An 18,534-nucleotide genomic window follows, 5' to 3' on the forward strand; every position below is an offset into this window, starting at 1 on the left:
TGTGATACCCTTGGGAAGGGTCATCAACTTGGTGCTACCATCCCGTTGACGGAAGGAATAGAACCCCAGCGACACCGTTAGTTGATAGAACCGTCGGAAATACCAAATGGACTTAGTTGGGAAATGTGGATCTTGTACCACTCTAAAACCTCAACGGCAAAAACAGTCAATGGCAACCGGAGATTACAGTCACCAAAAAAATCTGCCCACATAGTGATGTAACCGGCCGAAGCATCAGCACCGGTATCACCCTCCTGTGGGTAGATTGCCCCATATTCTTTGGGCATCTGAATATCGGTCATCAAACGATCGAAAGTGGATTTCGGCCACTTCAGCACCGGCAAGCCACCACCTGGTGCACCACCACCTTCTTCTTCCTCCGCCGCCGCCGGCGACGAATGATCTGAGTTTTCACCCTCCACATTATGTGAGTTCGATGGTTCAGCCATTAAGATAAAGAAGACAGAGAGGAAAATGAGTACAAAAACTCAACAACCTCACCGGAGAATCAAACAAGTTTATCGGACAAGACGAAGAAAGCTCTTAACTCTCACCAGAAATTTTTTGAAAATTCGAAGAAGTGAGGGGAAACCACAAACGGTTTCCCCTTATATACCCATCGCAATTAATGCGATGCAGTAACCGAAGCATCACGTTCAAAAAGGGCGAGTTATGCGACGCCACGTGTTCAGCGACGGTTCCGCTAACAGTTACCACGCGCGCGTGGCCGCCCACGCGCCTGACAAAGGAGACGTTTACACTCCTGCTACAGTGCATTTATGACCTTGGGCAGTGCAAACGTCCTTTCGTTTCAGCACATGCAAGAAATCCTACCAACTTTCACCAACTCACACGTGCGTTCAGCCACGTATTCAACAAAAAAGCGACAACATTATCCAAATATAAGCGGCATGCGGTTTCTCTGGTATACCGCGCCATAACCTATACTGCATGTCGTTTTTTACATACCTCTCAAAAAAGGCAACAAATATATATCTCTAGATTATGTAAAGGGGTATAAACATATCCTCATATACCCACGAGCACACGTGGAATATGCGGAGATGACACACACGAGCCCGCACAGATGTGTCAGATACTCAGAACCAGCGTTGTTCTCTGGACTGCAAAAACCGCTTCTCAGGACGAAGCAAACCGCACTCCTTCAGGCATCTTCAAGCTTCAAATCCCTCGTGTCCGGTTCACAACCACAGAGGGTGCACAAACAGCTTCTCATTAGGGAAAAGGATAAGTATGATGCGCGACCGCACATCAGCAACCCTGACTCCTGATCATTCAAGAGCCGCATCCAGGCAAAACACTCTTTTACAGCGTGTCTTTTGTTACAAAACCGCAGACACTCATGAGTTACTGCGGTCACACCTTCAGCTCCGCGAATGGTAGCTACGGAAGAGCCACGACTAAGTCATCACACAGATGAACAAACCTACTTCAAGGAAAACTGATTCCCATTGAAGCGTGAAGAAAAATGGCTACAGAACAAATGCGGACGAGATTCCCAATCATCTAAAGAGATCTCGTTGAGCAACAAGCGAACGAATAGTGGTAACAAGTCTGCTTATGACTTTGTTTGCCCGCTTATGAGCTGGATAGAATAAACAATGGTGAGCATATCCATGCCTATGACCATGTTTATTTGACCATTATCCAGATTCACATTGTTCGACCAAACACGGCCAACAATGACGCTAGTACCCCACGTTGTTCGACCAAACACGACCAACAATGCAAAGGAACGAGGTAACCGCAAAGGACGTGCGGTTACTTGAGAGCTAATTGGAAGAACATGAAAACCCCACAAAGTAGGGATCATCATTACATGTCCAATTGCTGAACATAGAGCTTGAGCGAAGGCACTCACAGCATTGCATCAACTGCTACAGAGGTTACAACTAGATTTGCGACCGCGGACGTCTTCCGTCACTGTCACAAAGGTTGGTTCGAAGCCTATCGACGTCTTGAGTCACCGTCTCAAAGGTTGGTTCGAAGCCCTCTCTTCTTCATTCACCATCTCAGAGGTTGGTTCGACACACCAACAGGTGGCACCCAACCCTGATGACATTAAGAAATGGTAGACCATACTACCGGATCAAAACCATAGGCTGAGAATTTCGCATCAGACGAAACTTGTTCACCGGTACGGAAGAGACGTCACATGACTCTACCGGATCCCCGGCTTGATTTTCTAGAAGCAGGAGCCATCTACATGGCCTAGAATTTTCTCCAAACTACGAACTATCTTCTAGACACCATAGTCCAGTGCTCCTCCCACATGCAACTTGCACAAGGCAGCAACACTAGACTGGGGGGACTTGAAGGGGTATGGTCCCAGATCTCGCGTCAGCATGACCGCGAGTGACCATTACCCTTATCAAAAACCCCCACCAACAAGAACTTATTTGTGTCCGTGCGGGCACGCGCGAACACAGTGGTCGAATCCAATCGGTTAAGCGATAGGAAAATAAGAGGCATAAGCGATGCGTCCTAGCACCGCATCCTATGTGTGTCTCCTTACCTAGTGTATGAAAATGGGTGCACAGCGATGCGGGCTCGCACCGCATCCTGTGAACGTTTTCATCAATACAAGGGATCTGGACAACAGCAACAGTCACCACAAGTGGCGATGCGGCCTGGCACCGCATCCCGCAAACTTAGCCAGAGTGAGACGCGGAAACAACAGTATTTACCGCAGGCAGCGATGCGGCGCAGCACCGCATCCTGCCCACGAGGCAAGTGGGACTGACACCACAGAGCAAGTGGCACCAATGACAGTCGCCTGTCAGGCCATACGTAAGCGACAGACTGACACTGCAGTAGGACGTGGCTTCACCTCCACAACCGACAAGCCTGACACACCTGCATAAGGGCAGCACGTCGTCAGTCCATCCATTCAACTCCTCCTTCACTCCTCGGCTATAAATACCAACCCCGAACCAGGTTTGAGGTATCTCTACACAACTCTCTCACTACTACTACTATCACACTTTGCTTCCCAAGCAAATTATTGATTCTCACGCCGTAGAGTGGTAACAAGGAGCACCCCCCACCCCATCCTCCTTGTTACGAGTCACGGCTTGTTTCCTTGTGCAGGAGATTAACCAGCGGACGATCTAGCCAGCGATCCTCGAGAGAAAGGGATTAACCCTTCTTGACGAGACCAGTAAGTTAACCCTGCCCGGTTAACCATCGTTTTTAGGGTCACTAAAAAGGCATCAATTGACAGTGGCCTCGAAAAAGTATTAAGTCATTTTTATGATGTTATATGGGTCAAAACGTTAATGGGTTTATCTGAAGTGAGTCAAAGCGCACCGCTCTAGAACCAGAACATGAGAATAATAGCATTGTTGTACCGTCTTCACCTTCACGTGTAACATTGTAATAATCACACAAATCGTTCTTTGCTGATCCTTTCTCAAACTGTTACGTCATTTCTCTTTTGTATTTTTTTTTTTTTTTTTGATAGATCAACCTTATGATGATTTCATTCCAATAATTTGGCAAATTACACAAGGATAGCAGGTAGACGAGCAACAAACTGTGCCAACGTCCCTTTCTGACTAGAAAACCCTAATCTACTAAAAACAAAGTTTCGCCCCTGAGGGGTCGAAAAGTTGCTGTGTACCACACGCTGAACTCTAGACAAGAACCGAACTGCCTCCGGCGCCAAGGAGCCGAACGTGTCAAACGCCAGGGGGACAAAGGCATGCAGATTATAAATTGAAACACTAGAATAAATAACGACACATTGGTTCTTAAATTGGTGCGTTGCTTAAAAAAAGAGTGAAGCGATGTGTATAGATGCATAATCATAGTTGCAAATCGACATGCGGGTTTTCATTGATGATTAATTATTCATTCAGCTAGTTATTTTTATCTAAAATATACCAGTTCCAAAGATGCATGTGTACTTCTTCCGCAAACGTTGCAACTCACAACAACGCTTTGTTTCTATCTCAGGCTGAGGGGTGTGGGGAAGGGGGACGGCTTAGGGAAGCTGAGGAGGCTTCGCTGCCCTCGAGGTACCCCCACTCCACTCAAAATCGGCGTAGTCGGTGGAATTCTCCCAATCTCCCCAACTTGATTCCCTATATATCTCTCTTTCTTGGTTGGTGAAGGGATGGCTCCACCCCCTTATGGGATGAAGAGGAAGATAGTGTGAGGTGAAGGCTAGAGTGATCGGTGGGGTGTCAACCACACCCCACACAACCTTATTATTAAATAAAATATATTTTTTTTTTTTTGTGTTGCATTACAATTTAATTGAATCAACACTTCAATTGTCACACCAATAACTTTATCAACGGTATTAAAACTTTTAAATATGATTATATTTTCTATTTTCACATCTTACGATGATTCCAAAAAGTGGAAACAATGGTACGCGAATATAACATCTATATCAAACTTTTTTCTAATCACTTTCATGGTTAAATGATAAACTTTTTCTAATCACTTTCCTGATTAAATGATTTGGTGTGATACTATACGTTAGGGATAAAGCAAAATGAACAAAAATATTTTGCAAAAAACTAAAGGATTTTCGCATCTCATATGATGATACTAATAACTTTCATAATCAACATACCGTCACAACAACGTCAACTCATTTATTATACAATTTATAATTGATGTGTTAGCATTCTCCTTCAACCTAGATTTATTAAAGAGTAAATTACTTTTTGAATTCTTGTGTTTTACTAGTTTTAACCAGTTTAATCCAAAATAAAAAAGTTTAACTCCTTAAGTCACTAACCTCTCATTTTATAACATTTTGAGTCCCTATGTTTTAGTATTTTTAACCATTTAAGTCTAAAATAAAAAGTACAAGTGTTATAAATTGGAATCAAAACGTTATAAAATGAGTGATTAGGGACTCAGGACGTTAAACTTTTTAATTTTAGACTTGAGTGGTTAAAACCACTAAAACACAGAGAGTCAAAATGTAATTTACTCTTTTATTAAAACAAGAGTAGATGGGCTATGAATAGCATTTTTAACCAAAAGGTTATTTGAAAGGATTCTCCAATAACCAAAAAAAATTCTTGTGTGAATTATTTTTGAATGTCGGGAGGTCTAGCATACGTTGTCTTAACTGGTCCGCGCTAGAGAGTCTCCTCGCACAATAGATCCCCAATTTAAACCCCTCAATGAGAAACCCATATCACCCAGACTCGAACTTAAGACCTGGAGGGGAAAACTCACCCGTACCCACCATAGGTGAAACTTAAGTACACGTAGCCACCACTAGAGCACTAGTGATGGTTAAAAAAAAATCTTACATCTAAGGCATGATCAATTGTGGGGTTGTTCAATACCTCATGTATTGAAACTTGTTGATTCGGTTTGCAATATAATCTTCATACATTGAACCGGATCTAACAAAACATGATTTTGCATTTTTACAAATAAACTTACATACCCTAATTAAATTCACCCTTAATATCATATCCGTACAAAGAAAATGCTTAATTCAGGACCATGGTTCCCATCAGGGCTCAACATGTAAAGCGTCTCTGAATCCTTAGACCCTACTACACGGTCAAAGTGGGCCCTCATGTATGTCACCTCACCATCTGTACCTTCCACGTCAAACTTTTCTGGCAACACCCCGGCACCCATTAGCACCGGCCGTAGTAGCTCTATAATGTGTAAATCATTCTTTGTTGCATCGCGCTTCACCCCAAGACCGCCCTTTTTACCATTAAAGAACATTGTCCATGACGGTTCTTCCAAAAGTTTAACCTTGTCCTTATCTAAATGTTTTTCGCATTCTAACGCGATGCGAACCATGCCTAAACTCATTTCGTATTGTAAAACATCCGTCGTGAGTTCCAACTCGAGAATCACGATGGGTAACGTTTTCGGGTTCTCTTGTATGGCGAGGGTTACACGCCCTTCTCTGAATCCATACAGAGTCCCGGTGACACAATTTGCCCGATGGCCATCTGGCAGACGGCCAACGGGCAATGCATGTTTCACAATTGGAAATGACCTAAATACCGACCGAACAACTCGAAAAACTTTAGGTTGCTTGCCTTTCTTGTAGGATGATCGTGCCATGCCATTGGTTGGTGGACGCGATGGCGGCAATGGTGGTGGTTGCGGTGGATTGGATGGTGATGATGGTGGTGGCATGGTGGTGAGGCCAAGAACTTTTTAAATTTTTTTTTAACTCCTCATTACCGGAATCTTTTTTTAGATTCAGTAAAGGGAGAAAAATTATGTGTCCGTTTCGTTTTGGAGTACGTTGCTAAAATTATGGTTGAATTATCAAGGTTTGTTTGTGGTTTATTTTTGTATCTTGAAATGGACGGTTAAAATTGTTGTTAAATATTTTGCTTTTGTAGTTTTTACGTCTATTTTTCTTGTTTGACAGTTTCGTTGCAAAACGCAGGTCCTAGCCTCCTAGGTCGACTTAGAGTTGGTGGTCGTTGGCGGTAGTATGACATTGTTACTATTTGGCATGGTTTTACGCCCCACCGTAACGCGAGGGTGCTTAATTCTAGTTATCATAAAACTATAAAACAACTAAACAAGACATCGTTCGATATAAACTTTAAAGTGCACATATTAATTCCAATAACCATCATAAAACTCACTATCCACCGTATCAAAGACCGGCATCCCTAGCCGATCTAGCCGGCCCGACCCAGGATAAGCCTTCTTAGCGAAACTTTCACGCATCGCTGGAACTTGTTGCATACCCGACAGATATTTGTAACCCGAATCCCTCTTTGTTGCACTAGAAACCTCGTGTTGAGTCCTCAATCTAGGAGCACTTAGAGACCTGACCTTAGCTCGTGAAGACTCAGTGTAAGCCATGTAGTTTGGGTGGTCTGAGTAGCCGCTAAAGCAGCTTCTCGAACCATCACTTTTAATAGGAGTAACTACTCCACCTCTTACTGAGTCATCAAAGGAAGTCACCTCACAAGATGCACAAGGGCTTGTTGGTTGAAACGTTGACCCTCTTGATGTGGTTAAACTTTGACTATACCCAAAACTTATCTGGTCAGGTAGAAGGAACTTTCGTCCATAATTAAACATTACATGTGGTTCCACAGTATCAACTTCAACAATTTTGTCGTGTTCGTGGTCGGTTGAGTTGTCGTGAATCGTTCTTTCTTGACCTCGTGCATAAGATTTTGAGTTGTTCCTCTGTATATGAATATTTGGTTTAAGTTTCATTAGAATTACACTAAAATATTTCATATAGCTTTCAATTATACTTGGTGATCGTTTCATCTAAAAGCATTAATAAGGAAGGAACCGACGCGAGTCAAGAGGGTCCATTGACTGTTCACCAGAATTTGTTGGATTTTTCTTTTATATAAAATCTAAGTTTTTTTTAAAAGAAAAATATGAGTTGAACCGCTAGTTGTAACCGTTAAAGAAGATAACCTTATGATAACCCGGGTCGGCCCATAGAGGGGCAAGGTGGGCTATTATTGCCTAGGTCTCACTTTCCCATTAGGCCGATATAATTAAATTTAAAAGTTAAAACCAATCAACCTATCCTATTTAGTTTAGGCCCATATAAACAAATAAATTGAATTCTCATACTTAACCCGATAATGTTTTAATATTTAAACAACTCACTATAAAAAGACAAAAGCGCTTATATATTAGGGGCCCATGTTTTCTACTCGCCTAGGGCCCCTGAATTCTCAGCGACACCCTGATAATAACCGTCCGGCCAAAAATTTTTGGTTCCAACTGCGTACTTATAAGTTATAACGTACCTTTGATATCAAACTATGATGGTGTCTCGTATGTGGAACATGTTCCAACTTTTCAGGAGTCGGCGGCCCCTGCAAGCGGAAGATACATTATTAATGTTAATGTTAGTAGCACATATATGTTATTTGGTTACAAACAAGTCGAGTGTTTATAGAGCGCCTTGAGCTCATTCAAGTCTAAGGGGCCGTTTGTTTACCTCTTAATGAGGCTCTTAATAGTTCAGACATCTTACTGGTTCAGCACTTAATGGTTCAGACTGTTTGTTTCAGAAACAGATATCTGAATGGTTAAGACATTTGTCTCTGAATGGTTAAGCATTATACAAAGTCTGAATGGTTAAGACTTCTAATCTGAATTGGTCAGACATTTGCCTCTGAACGGTTTTGTATTATACTGGCTCTTAATGGTTCAGACCTTTTACTGGTTCAGCACTTAATGGTTCAGACATTTTAAAGGTTCGGCACTTAACCATCCAGATATTGCCAAACAGCCCCTAACTTTTATAAAACTCGAGCCCAATATTTGTATCAGAACTCGTTTACATCTCGAGTCAATCAACATAGACGAATATTTGACTATTCACTATAGGAAAATTTAAATTTTGGAGGGGGGAAAAGGTAAAGAAAAGGCATACGTGAGGGTGAAAATGAGGCTTTGTGGTTGCATGATCAGTGATTTGGGACCTGAGTGCGCGTGCACGGGCCTGAGCCCGTATCAAAGCCTGCAAACGACGCATCATATCGGCGGTTTGTTTCCTTAGAATGTGACCTCTCACCACTGCCTGCAGCCTCACCAATGCTTTCAAAGCCCTTCGTGCTCTACGTGCCTACAATTCCAATTCAAAATCAACCTTTTACCATTTTTACAATTTATTAACTTCTAATAAAGTGAGATACACTTTTCTAAACTCAAATTATTATTGTTTCGTTGTTAGTAAAAAAAGTTGTAAAGGTTTAAAATTTTTAATCTAGAAATAAGGTTAAAATTATTAGGTCGTATAATATTATATAAGGTTTGGGTCGTATAACCAGTGGCGGACCCAGGATTTTATTTCGATGGGGTCCATTTTCGGGTCGGTCCTCGTTCGGGTCGAGTTAAAGTGAGGTTTGAACTAGATTTTTAAAAAAATAAGAAAAATGGGCTTATCAAGGATTGAACACATGACCTCTTGGTGGAAAAGAGGAAGATTTACCACTACACTAGCTTTCTTTTTATTTCTATGGTGTCCACCTAATTGTATTTATGGGGTCCATATACAATTTAATATACCGAATCTACTATTTTTTTTTAAAAAAAATTGGGGTCCGGGGACCCCGGTGGCACCAATGTGGGTCCGCCCCTGCGTATAACATTATTTGGGTCGTATAACATCCTATATGGGTCGTATAATGTTATACGACCCGTATACATGGACAAAAAAAACATTCTCTGACATTTTTTTTGTGCCACAATCAGTTATACGGCCTGTATAACTCTATACGGGCCATATATACAAGTAGAGGTGTGAAAAATTATTCAAACAAGATAGTTAAAATGTTTTAAAAGGCTATATTAATCAAAATTGTGTGTGATTGTCATTATCCAAAAATACACACTAATTTAGCGTCACTCGAGTGTTCATATACATATACGTACTACTTATTAAAAAAAAGAGTAAATATTAATATGTGGTACATATATCATGTTAAATTCTTAACGTGTTTACTAAGTTTATAACGGTTAAAATATTAAGCTTAAATGTTCCTATCAAGTTGTTTAAATAGTTATACACATGTCACATCAATATAACATTTCAGAATTATTTGTATATTTAATTGCGAGATACGGTTTAAACCAGAAAATGAAAGTGACCATACAAGTTGAAATTAGTTAAGGTAGCATCCGATTACAGTAATAGACCTTGACAACTTACCTGCCACCTAACACCATAATGAAACCATAGACATTAAAACACATATACCTCAATAATTCAACATATTATAATATCATATGTCTATGTTCATTAAACTTTTGAGTAGTTTTTCTATGCAATTGTTCACATTGTATTACAAAACCAGAACAATAGCATTGAAATTATTTAAGTTCGTACAAGTACTAGTGTACAAATTTTAAAAATAGACAATTATATAAACAATATTTCTTTGGTACTTCGGTTAGATAAGTGAGCTTATTTCCCGTACTTATTTTATTTTCATGTATTAAGATAATCACAAATTTTTAAAGCGACATAATTAAAGTCATGAAAAAGCTTTATGCAACTTTACAAGAGCATTTACATCGAAGCCTCTAAACCTTAATTTCTCTATAAAATATAGAGAAAAAATAAAGAATACAACTAAAACTCACTACATTAAAGTCTATATAATAGAGAAAGTTTTATAAAAAAATTAAGGCGGCCCTCTATATGTTTGGGGGGTTACCATTCATCAGTCTTTGTATTGTTGTGAGTGTATGAAACTGGAAAAAATAATATAAGTGTTTGTGAGTAAGATATAGATAAAGATAGAGATTCGAATGTAAAATTATTAAAAAGTAAACAAAATTTAGAGAAAATTATGATTTTTAATTAACTTGTATAGATAGAGATACATAGATAAAAATGCTCCAAATAGAATAAACAACTATTAAATTATAATTTTATTTATTTTATAATCTTGTATGAGTTAAGAAAACATTACATAAATATGTAAAAACAAAATAAATATTTTTTTATGTCACAACTCACAAATTACACCACCCTCGCAGTTTCCGATAACTTGCCACAACGAGACGAACTACAAGTCTACAAGTCCATAATATTATTATCAAAAGACCAAACTACCCTCAATCAACAAAAAGTTGTTAAGAACAAACCTTGTAAATATCCTAAACTTAATGTCCAGTTTCGTAACAAAAAAATGTATGGAATTATAATAACACGTACCAGATAAGCCCGAAAACATGACTGAATTTTGATCGCAGCCATTTGTTCACGAACACCATACCCACCGGTTCTACTAGTCATCCGCACCACCTCGGCCGCTGCCTGAGCAGTTGCTACCGCTGCATCCACCACTGCAGCGGTAGCAGCAGCAAGCGCAATAGCGCGCTTGTTTGATTCGTCATTCTCGTTTAAATTATTATCATTATCATTATCATCATCATTATTATTATTATAATGTTTATGGAGTGAGCTTACAGCCAATGATCTCGACGTGTTGCGATGGCGCGAAGGACGGGGATTCGGTTGACGTGATTTTACGAAGCTCCACCGTCGTTTTAATGGCTTGTTAGAGTCTGATTTACGAGATGGTGGTGAGTTGGTTTTGAAGCCTAGTAGTGATTTGAAGAATTTGTATGCTTTGCCCATTTTGTAATTATGGGGTTAGTGAAATGAGAGTAGCATTTTAGTGAGAGAGTATTTGTGTGTGTGAGAGAGAGAGAGAGAGAGAGAGAGAGTTGGAGGTATGGATGAAGAATGGCTAGAGGTTTTTGTGTGTTTTGTGAATATATAGAAATCTTGAGGCTTAAAAATCATTTTATATTTTGTGGTTCACATTTTCTTTTCTTTTTTTCAACTGCTTATGAGTAAAATAATGTTGAGATGCTTTGTTTATTAATCGAGTTAGTTATAGACTTCGAGAAGATTAGCGTTGTTTGCGGGTGCCCGTGTGTGTATTTAAAAATTATATATGATTACATTTGTACTTTTTTAGTCATTTTTATTCTTAGGGTATAAGGAGTGGTTAAACAGTTTAGAGTGGCAAAACATTGAACCGACCAATGAGAGCGTGTCATGTCAATTAGGCAAAAGTGTTTAAACTTTGGTGAAAAATGTTGGCAATGGTTTAAACATTTGGTGTAGTGGTAAACTTTTTAAATAAAAAAAAGGAAAAAAGATGTGATTGGTTGAGATTGGAATGGACCCCACCCCACACCCCTCTCTCTCTCCTCTTCTTCCCTTTGCCGCAGCGGTGTTCCATCACCGATTTACCCCCCATTTCATCAAACACCCACGCGGCAAACAAGTTGGCAATGGTTTGCCGTGCTCTTGCCGATCGGTGATGGCCTTTTGCCGCCCACCACTCCGCATCCCCTTATATGTAAAAGATTAACCGCACAACCCGGTAGGGATGTATCTTCACTCATTATCTATCGGGTTTGTTACACTAATTTATGATCTTATATGATTAAAAATTGCTCATTATCTATCGGGTTTGTTACACTGATTTATGATCTTATATAATTAAAAATTACGGTTGGAATGTCCTCTACAAAACCTGACCTTAGACTGGCATAACAAACTGACTTAAAATATCATATACTAAATTGTATTTCTAACAATTTTACCACATCAATTGTTTTAAATTTAAAATTTAATTCAACATGATATTTATATAATTCAATTAATTCATATAATTATGAATCTATTTTTTCTTGATTCGGCTAAAGGGGTACACATAATCAAACGAATATTACCAAATACCATAACCATTTTAAAACCCGAACAAAGTCATGATTCTTACTAGAAGCAGTCTCTCTATTCCTACGGGTAGAGGTAAAGTTTTCTACATCTTACACTTCTCAGACCCTATCTTAACTTTGCTATTAATGAGATTTACGGAGTATGATGATGATATGAGTTAGTCCGGTTATCCCAGGGGCGGATTTAGCATGGTTCCATGGGTTCCCAGGAACCCATTCGATTCGAAGAAAATGGAAAAAATTAGTGTAAACCTTGTATGATTTGGGAAAAAATAATGAAAATTAGTGAAAAAACTATCAAAAGGAACCCAGTAGAATCTGACCCTGAATCCGCCACTGGCTTATCCTATTGAATTCGTTTTTTTTCACCCTTAAAGAGAATACATTTTTTAGGTTAGAAAGGAAAAGATAATGTGTTGATGGCAAGTGTTTTTTGTCTTGTGTGTTAAAGAGTAAAACAGATATTCAATAATTATTTAACTGGAAAACAATAAATAACTAAAATAACATTTTTTTTCTTCACTGATATCCGATCACTTCACTGCAGCTCTAGACTTTTTTATTTTATCTTAAGAGTAAAAGTAAATAGATAGTTCATATGTTTACTTAAATTTTAAATTTGGTTCATAACTTTTAAAAAGTATACTAACACATTCAGTGACGAATACATAAATCTTTCTTTTATAAGAGGGACACAATACGTTTAGTTAAAATAGGTCGGACAAAAAATAAATGATAAATGAACACGCTTCACCAAAACAATAATGGTATGAATCTATAAGGCGGTTATAAAATATGCACAATGTCTGTTTTATACAGTGTTTTGAAATCCGGCAGGAGGTTGGATCGGTCCGAGTCATGGTATTGGACCGGTTGCATTGAACTAGAGGTTGAACAGGCGAACCCACTATTGGACCGAGAAACCGGCTGGTCGAACTGGTTTTTTAATGGGGTTGTACTGGTTTTTTATATATTCAAATTTACCATATTAATTTTTATAATATTTACGACATCATCCGGTTCTTACGTCCGATCCAGTTCTAAAAACATTGGTTTTATGTGAAATCATCACCAAATAATCAAATCTCCAAAGCATTTGCAATTTATCGTAATTTAATATGTGAATTAGCAATTAATAATTTATGTTTAAAATTATGATTCGCAAGACAATTAGAGAAAAGGATAATCCAAGATTAATTTTCCAAACTAAAAAAAAAGTTATACACAACTCCAATTCAATTGTACGAGAGAACTATCTAAAAAGTTAAATATACTGATTTCTCCAAAAATTTTCTAAAAAAATTCTTTAGATATGAAGCAATATTGGAGATTAATTATGGTTATTAAAGTATGTCTATTTTGGTAGATTATCATATGTTGTACTGCTTTTCTAACAAAAACTCAAAAAGCGTTGGCTTAGATGTTTAGGTAGCGTTTGGTATGCAGGAACGAGAGGTGAATGGAATGGATCATTGAAAGAGAATGAAGAAAAGAGTGTTTGGTTGGTCGATGGAATGGAATCGCCCATTCCAAAATGCATTTCATTCCCTCAAAATCATTTCATCCCTCCCCCTGTTTTTTCCATTACATTCCCTCTTCACCCTTCATTAACAACACCACAACCTACTACCTTTGCCACCACCCACCACCACTGTCAACCGCCGCAGTCACCCACCTTCGCCGCCACTCACCACCGCCGTCACCCGCCACCGTCGTTTTCTCCACCCACCTCCATCCCCGCCACCGCCATCCACCATCGCTGTTGTCACATCCGATCACCGCCACCACCAACCTTCGATCATCGCCGCCACCATTGCCACTGCCACCTCTGATATCGTTTAATTTTATGGTGTCATTGTCTTTTAATTTTTGTTACTCATGTTTTAATTTACATGCGAGTACACCGGCTATGGTTGTTGGTTTTTACAAGGGATGTCGATGTTTCGAACTATGTTGATGTTTTTATGGTGTTTTTGGTGGTATGATATAACGATGGTTAACTGGCTATGATAGTTTTCTGAGCCTTCGATGAGCATTTTTGTTAACCTTTGTGTGCATTATGTTGTTTTGTTTTCGTTACTGGGTTGTACCCACATCGTGGCTGTATCGACTTAAGATTGGGCAATGATGATTATGATTTATTCTTGGAGTGGCAGCTGTGATGCTTGAAATAAAGCAACCAGATTTGCAGCCATGAAAATTGAGTCTGAGCCTAAAATCTTGAGATTGAACATGTGAGGAAGAGGATTGGGTTAATGAAGAAGGCATGAAGGCTAAAAGGACGGAACGCTTAGTGATAGAAAAAGAGTAAATGTGTGACATACAACAAAACTGAAATGCAGATGAAATTACATTGGGATGTTTGTGTCGTTTGGTAGTGTTACGCCCTAACACGTAATTAACGAAAGTCGCAGCGGAAGTCCTTGCCATAAAATTTCTTACATCATAAATCATACTTCTTACTTGAAAGTTCACTTTGTAAAATAACCCCTTTATATTAAATACATCAAACTGACTCAATTATAAAATAATTGATAGCTTATGTACAATAAATACATCCTCAGACAACCCCGTACAATCCCTCAAGTGACTCGATCCTCGATCTTTATTCCTTGATGATCCTCCTTGACCCGAACCACCTGCATTCACCACATACATTCAGAACATTAGCACACAATGTATAGACATGATCATTCACATACGCTTCACTTCTCGTTCTTTATCAAACTTCAAGCATTCCGTCTGCGTATCCATTTCCTGGCGAGGCTTCTTAAATGTACCTGCATTACTTATCATTCTCGAGGTACACCAATAATAACGTTAATCATCAATGTGTCTAAATCGTACACATATACATATTTACATACCCACATACATATACATCTACATACGTACATGCACTCATACATACCCTTATACATACCTACATACACAACTACGTACTTACATGTCCTTCCTACAACTAGACATTCATTCAAACACTCATACATATTATTAAGCATAACTACATAACCCACTACATACGTACACTTGGAGTTATCAACATACATACCTTTCCTTCATCAAAAATGCATCCGAACTTGATTTCGGACCATTCAGGAGCTTAACAGAGCGCCGGGACACGAACTGGATCTACCGGGTTCACATATGGAAGAAAACAGAAAACATAAACTCTGGGCACCGTCGCCGACGCCCATATTGGCCGTCGGCGACGCACCTCCGTCGTCCAAAAACTCCGTAGACAGAAAACTAGGCCGTCGGCCAAAACCCAATTCCCACATGCCGTCGGCGACGGCCCTTCCGGGCGTCGGCGACGGCCCCTCGTTTATTCATTTTCCTGCTGTGTTGTTTCGTTGTTCGCATAAACTAAAATTCGCATAACTTTCAACCCGTTTACCCGTTTAACCTCCCGTTCCCTTCTACATGCTTGTAAATTCACCGTTTATCATAAGAACCCAAAACCCAACATCCGGATTAAGGAAATTCTTGTCTTACACGCTCTTGGCTTATTATTCACTTATGAGTTATTCGACCCGTTATGGGTATTTACACATTAAAAGGTCTATAACATACATAGCCCTATACTTCGCTTTCATACTAAACCAAGACGTTACTCTAATCGAATAACTCACTTCCAAATGACTTTTAAGGTCGTTTACCCGAAATCCCCACCAAGGGCGTTTTTGTCAACCTTGCCCCATTATTAACAACAAGCACTACCTTGCATAAGCAACCAATCCTACTACCTAGTTACGATTCTCAATCACGCATACCTTGCTCGGATCAAAGCTGAGATCCGTTTAATACTTTATCGATATCATACCATTTGTTCCTATTGGATCTCAATTATCATACCTAGTTAAGTTGCATATAACTTTACATAAATAACTAAGAAGTGATTACGGAATCACTTACCTTGAGCGTCCATTTTCGCATTGGCGTCCTTGTCCCCTCTTGACCCGTTAGTCTTTCGTGCTTGAGTCCACGTCCACATGATCCCTAATGCTTTCATGTTACCGCAATCACATCCTTGTTAGTGTACACGATTTCACATATAATGATCATATCTAAAGCGTAACTCACATTTGACTTTCATGGTCAAGTCTAGTAAACACAAAGCATACATCCAAGACCACATCTTTCTAGACTCATGCAATCCATCATGTTAACGCATAAAACACATATTAATTTAGCACCTACCATACGACACTATGTACATTTCGTACTTATGATGCTAAAGTACTTACAACCACATGATCACATAATCATACTCGCATACACATTTGCTTACATATACTTTCACATATCATACACCTTCGCTCTTAATTACCTTGATTCAAGCACATCTAATACAAGGTGAGCATTACACCATTCAAGCACAAGGTACAAGCTCCTAATGCATAAATTCGACCGACATATACTTTCAACCCGAATTTATATACGAGTACCATCTAAAGCATATTTTTTTCCAAGTTAGTGAACTACTACTTTTACCACAATCGCTTTCTATACATGTAAACTCACAACTTGCATACAATTTCACTTTCTAGCTTCACCTAGTCATTCTATCGAGCACTTGGTGTGCGTACAACCTACTATGCATAGTTTACAACTAGTTCAAGTTTAGTCATTAACTTCCAAATTCTCAATCACCAAAAGAGTGTTCAAAATCACATTCCATTCATACAATTAACCCTAAACTAACATCACAAACCCATTTCAAGCTAGTAACAAATACATCAAACAAGGATTGAACATGGGTAGAACACCCATGTCGCTACCTTCTTTCAAAGTTGTGGGTTTCTTCTTAAATCATCAAATTAACCGAAATCATACATAATACACGTTTTATATAGCGATTCTAACACATAATCACGCTTAATTTCATACCAATTCGTGGATTAATCAATAACCCACATCATGTAAGATCAACAATTCACAAAATTCAACTTACCACATGTTCATCTTGACTAGATGATTAAAAATATAAGCTCATGCATCCGATTTCTCCCCAAATTCAGGTTCAATTCTTGAGTTCTTGATTGTAGTTGAAGGAGAAGGGTTTCCCCTTTCCCCCTGCCCTTGTTCGATCGACCCAAAGCCAACAACACCTGGCTTCTCTTTTTTTTTATCAAATATATATATCACATTTACACATTAGCCCCCTTGTCTTTCAAGGTATGTTTAATTTAGTTATTTCCTATACTAACTTGACCTCTCTTCTTAATTTAACTTAGTTACACCTATGAATCTAAACTTACTGTCATTTTCTTACGGTACCATTTTACGGTCACCATTTTCTGTTATTTAACATCAAGAAAATAATATTGTTTCATAACATACGGATTTGGGGTGTTACAAGTCTACCCCCCTTAAATGAGGTTTCGTCCCCGAAACCTTTCTCATTCAGACTGGACCATTCTACTCTTACCCCTTTCAAGTTGTTCTTCCACCATTCTTACTACAACCTAAACGCATTCAGGATCTTGGCAAATGTTTTATTCGTGCATGAACATAATTGTACACCTAGTTCCCATGCCCTTATATTAAGTAAATTACTTTCATAATTATACTTACGTCAGACTCTTCTCCAGAGCTCTTATTAGTGTCTTTTACTTTATATTACTAGCTCTTAACACATAGCATTACTACGTTTCTTTCATCGAATTTATTCCAATTGTATACAATTATTAATTGTACAAACCTAAGTATCCGGCTTGTTTCTAACTCCCTATTTAAGCATATCATATTCATTTATTTGCTAATCAAAATAAATCGATTTACTTTATACTACTCATTCATCATATACTATCCTTCATTTTGTTCGCTATGAGCTATCCTACACATTCCATTACTCTCATTACCTCTGATTAGCTTTAAGCTCATAGGAAGGGTCGATTTATTATCATACGCCTACTGCAATCATTCGAAGACTTATTATTACAACCAAGTCACCCTTTTTACACCTACTTATCCGTACTTAACATGAAGACTAAGCATTATTTCCATGGTTACTATTGTTATCTATGTCATGCATATCTTTTCTACCATGCCTTGTTCAAATGAACATGGCCAACAAGCCGAGCATCAAGGTTAGCATTTCTTATCGATACTTGCCGTTTCGTATATTCTATCATAATTTCCACAGTTATGATCGTTCAAGTTCAGTACCACCAATTCACATAAAAGCATCATTCAATATGTAACTTTCTATTTAACATCCACAAGTTAAACCATTTACTAACCTTGCTAATTTGGCACCGACCAACGTGTAACAACCCGAGTTGACTCGCTCCTTCACGAATCCGTATC

General features: G+C 38.7%; 2 protein-coding genes across 4 annotated transcripts; both read right to left on the reverse strand.

Moving 5' to 3' along the window:
- Window positions 1–5,463: 5,463 nt before the first annotated feature.
- On the reverse strand, window positions 5,464–6,156 carry LOC110871093 (protein MIZU-KUSSEI 1). Its single transcript, XM_022120053.2, has one exon. It carries the CDS (start codon window positions 6,154–6,156, stop codon window positions 5,464–5,466), a length of 693 nt encoding a protein of 230 aa, XP_021975745.1.
- A 358-nt stretch (window positions 6,157–6,514) lies between these two features.
- Window positions 6,515–11,323, reverse strand: LOC110872837 (protein IQ-DOMAIN 14). Of its 3 annotated transcripts, none has more exons than XM_022121715.2 (4): window positions 10,682–11,323; window positions 8,393–8,584; window positions 7,761–7,829; window positions 6,515–7,176 (listed from the first exon to the last, which is right to left on the reverse strand). In XM_022121715.2, the coding sequence occupies exons 1-4, from the start codon at window positions 11,105–11,107 to the stop codon at window positions 6,592–6,594; spliced, it is 1,272 nt and encodes a 423-aa protein (XP_021977407.1). In that variant the 5' UTR covers window positions 11,108–11,323; the 3' UTR covers window positions 6,515–6,591. The 3 variants fall into 3 exon arrangements, with proteins under 3 accessions (XP_021977407.1, XP_035843588.1, XP_035843587.1); XM_035987695.1 differs by having other exon boundaries at window positions 10,937–11,230; XM_035987694.1 differs by lacking the exon at window positions 8,393–8,584 and having other exon boundaries at window positions 10,682–11,232.
- Between the last annotated feature and the right edge of the window lie 7,211 nt (window positions 11,324–18,534).

Source organism: Helianthus annuus, chromosome 3, assembly GCF_002127325.2.
Source record: "Helianthus annuus cultivar XRQ/B chromosome 3, HanXRQr2.0-SUNRISE, whole genome shotgun sequence".
Classification (NCBI taxonomy): Eukaryota; Viridiplantae; Streptophyta; class Magnoliopsida; order Asterales; family Asteraceae; genus Helianthus; species Helianthus annuus.

What these genes read in the sequence shown, in the direction of transcription:
- LOC110871093 (XM_022120053.2), bottom strand. Translation starts at nt 6,156, where the DNA reads ATGCCACCACCATCATCACCATCCAATCCACCGCAACCACCACCATTG.
- LOC110872837 (XM_022121715.2), bottom strand. Translation starts at nt 11,107, where the DNA reads ATGGGCAAAGCATACAAATTCTTCAAATCACTACTAGGCTTCAAAACC. An exon ending in CATGTTTTCGGGCTTATCTG is followed by an intron (nt 8,585 to 10,681) that starts GTACGTGTTATT and finishes TTGGAATTGTAG; the next exon opens with GCACGTAGAGCACGAAGGGC. An exon ending in ATCATAGTTTGATATCAAAG is followed by an intron (nt 7,177 to 7,760) that starts GTACGTTATAAC and finishes ATTCATATACAG; the next exon opens with AGGAACAACTCAAAATCTTA.